This window comes from Elephantulus edwardii, unplaced genomic scaffold, assembly GCF_000299155.1.
Source record: "Elephantulus edwardii isolate Elephantulus edwardi_28Jun2011 unplaced genomic scaffold, EleEdw1.0 scaffold00096, whole genome shotgun sequence".
Taxonomy (NCBI): domain Eukaryota; kingdom Metazoa; phylum Chordata; class Mammalia; order Macroscelidea; family Macroscelididae; genus Elephantulus; species Elephantulus edwardii.
Genome location: NW_006399846.1, coordinates 4,316,070 through 4,323,506, shown reverse-complemented (window position 1 = coordinate 4,323,506; position 7,437 = coordinate 4,316,070). Strand labels below are relative to the sequence as shown.

General features: G+C 48.3%; 1 protein-coding gene across 1 annotated transcript; it reads left to right on the top strand.

Moving 5' to 3' along the window:
- Window positions 1–1,029, top strand: LOC102871784 (potassium voltage-gated channel subfamily A member 6-like; the record flags this gene model as incomplete). Its single annotated transcript, XM_006891363.1, has 2 exons — window positions 1–104; window positions 165–1,029. Coding segments are annotated over 2 exons (969 nt in total), but the record flags the coding sequence as incomplete, so codon positions are not given.
- Window positions 1,030–7,437: the final 6,408 nt, after the last annotated feature.

The window sequence follows — 7,437 nt, the reverse complement described above, 5'->3', positions numbered from 1 at the left end:
GGGTCCGCGCGGGCCATCGCCATCGTCTCGGTTCTGGTCATTCTCATTTCCATCATCACCTTCTGCCTGGAGACCCTGCCCGAGTTCAGGGATGAGCGCGAGCAGCTGCGCCACGCGCAGGCGTCCCACCAGGCTCCCGCCCCGGCCCCGGGCGCCAACGGCAGCGGCCCCATGGCGCCCCCCTCCGGACCCACGGTGGCACCGCTTCTGCCGAGGACCCTGGCCGACCCCTTCTTCATCGTGGAGACCACGTGTGTCGTCTGGTTCACCTTCGAGCTGCTGGTGCGCTTCTTTGCCTGCCCGAGCAAGGCGGCGTTCTCGCGGAACATCATGAACATCATCGACGTGGTGGCCATCTTCCCCTACTTCATCACCTTGGGCACCGAGCTGGCCGAGCAGCAGCCAGGGGGCGTGGGAGGCGGTGGCCAGAACGGGCAGCAGGCCATGTCCCTGGCCATCCTCAGAGTCATCCGCCTGGTCCGCGTGTTCCGCATCTTCAAGCTCTCGCGCCACTCCAAGGGGCTCCAGATCCTGGGCAAGACCTTGCAGGCCTCCATGCGCGAGCTGGGGCTGCTCATCTTCTTCCTCTTCATCGGAGTCATCCTCTTCTCCAGCGCCGTCTACTTTGCAGAGGCCGATGACGATGACTCGCTCTTTCCCAGCATCCCTGATGCCTTCTGGTGGGCAGTGGTTACGATGACCACAGTCGGTTATGGGGACATGTACCCCATGACGGTGGGGGGCAAGATCGTGGGCTCCCTGTGCGCCATTGCTGGGGTCCTCACCATCGCCCTGCCTGTGCCGGTCATTGTTTCCAACTTCAACTACTTCTATCACCGGGAGACAGAGCAGGAGGAACAAGGCCAGTACACGCATGTCACTTGTGGGCAGCCTGCGCCAGACCTGAAGGCAGCTGACAATGGACTTGGCAAGCCTGAGTTCTCTGAGGCTGCCCGGGAAAGGAGACCTAGCTACCTTCCCACGCCACACCGGGCATATGCAGAGAAAAGAATGCTCACTGAGGTGTGATTGATGCAGGCAGGGCCTGCACAAGAAAAATGGCCCTGAACAAACAACCTCGTAGACTTCCTTCTCATTGTTCGCAACTCTCGTCCTATAGCTCTGTCCAGCTGACTTCCCAACTCCCTCCTCAATGCCTTGTGGATGGTATCCAGCACCAAATACCTGAACTCTAAACCTCGTTGCTTGATCCCTGAAACATTCAAGGTTTCATGACATTTTGAAATTCCAATGGTGCCACCCTTTCATGTCCATCTCTGTTATGTGGATGAGATATTATGTTTCCCTCTGACTTTCCCTTAAAACAAATTTTTAACTCCTGAGACTTAAAAGATCCCTAAGAACAAAGATGCTGTTGGGATGGAAACCAGGCCTACCTAAGTCAAATATCTCTCTTTAGTACCCTCTGCTTTGGGGTATTTGGTCACTGGCAGAAGCTGGAGGACAGAAACAGTGCTCAACCTCCTAGTTTTTTTAAACACCCTGTGACACTTGTTGGTCAGCCTGCTAGAAGACCCCTCGTGGGACCCTTAACTGCACAGCCTCCAAATAGGCAACTCACCTCAAGTCTTGGGTAGAATTAGGGAAATTATAGTCCAGCATGACCTTTTGAAGGACAATAGGGTCAATCTCATAGATATGGATCGTTGGTCCTCTCAACTCTAATCCCTTGACTCCGTCTTCCAGGAAGGTTTCTCCTTAGAACCAAACATTCTTCACGTGCAAGTGCCTTCCTGTGCAGAGGAATGGGGAGAAGGGGACTGCAAGAGTCAAGAGTGATGGCTGTGCAGAGGCAAGCAGCTGGCTTGATCACGCATCTAGGAGAGGTGCCACTTAGCTGGGTGTTGTCATCTCTGAGGGCCGGAGGAATCTCAGTGCAGACTGCAGATTTCATTCCAGCCATCTTCCCCCACCTTCTCGAGCCCCTCCTTCCTCTTCCTGAGTATTTGATTTAGGCTGGCATTTGGAAGCTTACTAAAGCGACAGGTAAAAAGCACAATATGAATGCCAGCGTGGGTTTCTTCCCACCTCAGAGGCAATAAAATACATGGTTTGGAGTAAGGAATGAGTATTATTCCTTTGCCAACAACCTCAGTGTTAGAGGGTTGTGGTGTTTTTTGTTTTGTTTTGTTTTTTGCTGAGTCAAGCAAACATTTACCTGCCTGACCCCCCTCAGAGCTGAGGCCTATTTGCTCTCCCTGGTAAGGCAGCCCGGTGGTGTTACCCACCACCCTGAACAAGCCATCCTTTTCCATTGTGAAACTGCCTTCCATCCCCTCCCATTCCCCATCCAGAGTCGTTGTCACTCATCTCTGCCTCGATAAACTGTGATGTTCTATTCTGAGCTCCTTCTGGGCACAGTTCAGAAACTGAAGGGACTGTTACCATGTTTTTAATTTTGTATCTATGCTTTAAGACTCTTGGATGAGACATCTTCTAAAAATTGTTTTTCTTGAAGAGTGACTTTTTGAGGGTTTCTTGGGAGGCAGCATGGCTCTTGTGAGGACCAGATTTAATCTGGATTTTGCCACGGCTTTACAGGGTAACTTTGGCGCTATAGTTCCTCCTCGTGCCTCAGTTTCCCCACCTATTAAATGGGAACATTACTGTCTTCCCCTCCCTACCTCATGGGGGATGTTGATGAACTCATTGAGGAAGCTGGGGATGATGCTATGCAAATGTGTGCGTTTTAGTTACTGACTTAATTTTTAGTTTGTTACTTTCTTTCCCCATTCCCCCACCCCCCTGTGAGGCTTTTCCTGAGTCCTTGCCTTGAATCCAAAGTCCAAGGATAGGCCATAATGGGCCATTAGTTCCCTAAGTCCTTGCTTGGCCTCTTGTGCTGGCCTCAGTTTCTTCTTACCCTTCAGAAAGGAGGACGCTCTGTAGTTAGGTGTGTGGTTGGATTCTTTCAGGACTCAAGAGGTCACCTTGACTGGGAGCTTGTCTGTATTCAGTGGTTCTGAAATACAGAGAGAAAGAAAAGGTGCTCGTAATGCAGAACCTTGCTCTAAGGACCAAAGGTGTTGGTTTTTTGGATTTCCCCAGTCACACCTGGGCATTGAACAAAGAAAGGGAAGTACTCAGTCCAGAGGCAGAAGTGTTGCTCTCAGCTAAGGGTAAATGTTGGTCCTTGTAGGCATGTTTCTGTATGTGTGCGTATGTCATCATCCTCATCACCATCCCTCAGAAAACATTTCCTTTTCAAGTCACAGCATGCCTGGAAGTAAAGGGTGTGTGAAAGCTGGGCTCTCCAGGGATGCTGGTTGCCATAGCAACCTTCCCAGCCTGTTCTATCTTCTGATTTGGGCAGCAAGGGACAACAGAAGACTATATATTTCCAGCTTCCAGAATGAGCGGCTCTTCCACTTACTGGTTTCAGGGTCTGGGACAAGGATGCATGACATTGAGAAAATATTGGGGAAGCAGGTCCCCTAAACGTTCTCTCTGGATTCTTCTTCCTGGTTTCTCCACTCGGCCACTGATGCCGCTTCATCATCCCCCCAGTTCCTCAAACACTTGAATACTAAGTAACTTCCCAGTTAAACCAACGTTTGTCAAACTGGCAAGGGGAGAGCTTGACTAAGAGGAGTTGTTCCTCGAGAGGCAGCGGGGCTGGGCCTCGCAGACAGTAGAATAGTTTTGGGTGTCCTGAAGTTCTAGCTTCTCAAAGGAAAATGCTTCCCAGCTCCAAGAAAGACAGAGATGAATGAAACTCCTTCCTCCTGGGGGACAGTGTAGCTCCTGGGAGGAATCTCACAGGTGGATCTTCTTGAAGAAAAATGGCGAGCCTGTGACCTGACCCAGTTTCCAAGAAGGGTTTTGTCAAGTGATCCCTCTCCGACCCTGAGCCTCTGTGCGGAGGTTGTTCCCAGAGCACTGGGGCCACATGCACTTTGTGTGGATGTGACAGCTGGGCTGGGGTGGTGATGTCGCTGCTGCCAGGGGAAGGTGGGGCTCCAGTCATCCTTGTTACACCTGATTGCAGCCAGCAGAAGCTCCCAAAGGACTTTGTGGAACTGCTTCAGCCCCAGGCATGGGGTCTTCTACCGCCTGAGCGTCTGGAGGAGAGAGGAGGGACAAGGCTGTCTTTCCACCAGAGGTAGGTGCTGCTGTTGGGAAATTGGTTTTTAAGTCTTCTAGGCAAAATTAGAACTCGAGTGGAGGGGGTGTAGGTGGGCTGCAGAGTTGGAGAGGTTTAACTCCATCTATTTCCGGTTTCTTTTTTTCTGTCACCTTCCAATTCCTTGTGCTCCCCACACCCCATCATTTCCTTTTCTTGGTACTATTCTTTCCTTTCACCACCGTCACCTTCTCTGCTGTCCTCACATTTGTCCCCCCTCTGCCCACCCCTGTTGTTTTAACCTCTTCTTCTCCGTGTACCTTTGCAGCTGTCTGTCCCCCTCTGTCTACCTTTTCAGTGACCAGGGGCACCTGTAGCATTTCTGTTGAGGCCACGCAGTTGACCTGTAGGACAGAGGTGACTCAGGGTGTTTGCTGAAGGTCTCCAGCCAGAGAACTTCCCCTGTTTCTGACATTCCCAGCATGCCCTCCTTCCTATAGTCTTCCCCTTTCTGGGGTGAGAATCTTGAACTTACCGAGCAAGATGAGATTGCTATGCATATAGAAAAGTATCTCCCAGAAATTCCTGGAACCTGCAAGAAGAGGAGACAGATAGACTATAATGGGTCTGACCAATCTCAGGTGAATATTTCTTTTGCTCTAAGGAGCCCTGGTACAATGGCATGGGGCAGCCAACTGAAGGGTCAGTGGTTCAAATTCACCAGACCAGTTGCTCATGAGAGACTGATGGGTAGTCTCCTCCCATGTAAAGACTGACAGCCTCAACAAAACCTGATGGTGGGTCCCTGTGTGTTGAATCACTTGATGGCAGTCAGCTTGGTTTTTGGTTTGAATGTGTCCACCTGAGGCACCTCTAACATTAAAAGGCTTATAGATAATGTTAGAGACAAAGGAACAGAAGAAATAATAAAAATAATCAGAAAAAAGAGGACATAAGAAAGGATAAGGTTGGAATTAGTGTGGAAAATGCCTTAACTCAGGGCCTTGTAAGAGCCCTTGTCTTGCTCAGAGGTTCTCCTCAGGCTGTCTCTGTTATGCAGTAGAGGCACCACAGAAGGGAAGGTGGGGCCTGAGTCATCCACAAGTCTGTCACGAAGCTCAAAGACTCTCCGTCCTGGAGGTTATACAGTGTAGAGCAAGGCCCACCTTGGAACATCAGGATGAACTGAGGGACAACCCCCCCCCCCCCGCCAGAGGCTGAACACTGCTTGTCAAGCAAGCATCAGGGAACATCGGAGACAGGATGGCGTGCTCTAAAAAGGATTGTGGGGATAGTTATACAACCTATAAGTTAACAACAACAATAACAACAAAATCACTGGGCTGTAAAAAAAAATAAAAACAAAACCAAGGGGAAAAGTAGCATGGGACTAATAACCTGGAAGTCTCACACCTATAATAAGAGAGAGGTTTGGTTTTATAAATCCACATGTTTAGCACCTTCAAAAGTGGGCCGGAACTCTGGTTGCCAAGTCCGTCCCTAGTTAGTAGTGTGTTGCTCAGTAAGCAGAGGGCCTCACGTGTCTGATGGTTCAAAGCCAGCAGTTGTTCTAAGGGACAAAGGAGGAGAGTTTAAGATTTACACCCCTGAAAACTCATTAGAGGGTCACTATGAGTCAAAATCAACTTGATGGCAGTGACTTTGAAGGTTCTTTTGAAACATGGGCCAGAAGGAATATCCTGGATAGAGTGGCAGTTTTGTTCTTCTGCCACATGGGGACACTTCAGAGCTTCTATCTAGCTGCCTCTTGCTACTTCATGTAGAGTACCAAGAATTGCATTTTTTTTCTTTTTAAATTTTCACAATCAAACCACTGTCAGATTGACTTTTTTTTTTTTTTAATTGGCTCTGATGATAGGTCCAGCTATTTTGGTAAGCACAGAGCATAATTAAATCATAGTATTGAACTCTGTTAAATATGCCTATTATTATTCATTTCTTATGCTAGTATAGACAGCTTGCCAGAAGAACTTTTTGTATTTTGCTGGAATAAAAGAAGAGGACAAGTAATAATTTTAAAAATCAAGCAAATAAACAACAAAAATAAACCTCACTACCTAATCTCTGAACCCATAAACTTGAATTCCTGAGGAAATTTCCCAGGAGTCAAGATTTGATTTTTCCCTCTCTTCTCCACATTCTTCCCAAAGTAGTAATTAACCCTTAGCAACCTGATGATGAGGCAGGTGAGTGGAGTCTCAGGTGCTTTGAGCAGCCTTTTACATCTTTAGTTGTCAGTTATTACTTACACCATGTCAATGATAATTGATTCACTAAGCATTTGGTCCCGTGCTGCTACTGTTTGCCCTCTGCACATCCTACTCCTTCTCTTGCTCTCTCTCCACCTCCCCCACAAAAAGTTCCTTCAGATGGCATCTCCAGTCCTGCCACTTCATACTTCTCCCCATCGCTGAGTCTTTGCTTTCCTCTTTTTAACTTTATTTATTCACTCAAGGTATTTCTTGGGTGCTTATTATGCTTTATGAGTCTGATTTCATTTAATCCTCACATAACTAGTCCTACAAAGTAGGTAAAAAAGAGTCCTATTGGCCTCATGATTAAGGCACTGAGCTACAAACTCAAGAGTCAGTGGCTTGGACTCACTGGCCACTCTGTGGGATGAAGGTGTGACAGTCTTTCCATAAATATTGTAACATTGGAAACCATATGGAGTAATTCTGCCCTGTCCTGTAGGATCGATAGGAGTCGGCACTGACTTAAAGACAGTGGGTTATGACGTAGGTACACTTATCATTTATATTAAGTTTCTATGGAGCTGATTGCAACTCACTGAATCGCTTGCTTTTTCTGGTATCTCTGTCTCTTGCACCTCTCAACATAAACGCCACACTGGATTCACAGAGAATACTGTCCTCTTGGGATGATCAGGCTAGAGCTGCAGCTTGGCCCTGATTGGTTCTGACTGTATGCTATTGCCTCAGGAAGGAAAATGTGGTCTAATTCTAGCTTGTCATGGCCACTTAGAGGAGGGCAAGGACTCCATTTGCTTCAAAGTAGGACTTCCTCTCTCCATCCTGCTTTATCCTGTGCTGTCCTGGATTGCAAGGGAAGGAAGAAAGGCTGGAGCTTGGGTTTTAGTGGAAGAAGGGTCTCCCCAGATTGAGACCTCAGAGAATAAGGACTGATGGGCTCTTAGTTCTTGTGTTTTTGTGGCTCCCAGTGCCACTAAGTTCTAGTTCTGGGCTGGAGGGCTTGTGGGGTTGTCCTGTTTGGAGAACAAGCAGCCTGACTATAAAGCCTGTGCTCAGTGGCCTGGGGTCGTGAGTGGCATCTGATTGATCTGATGTCCTTGAAGTGGTTCACGCTGCACC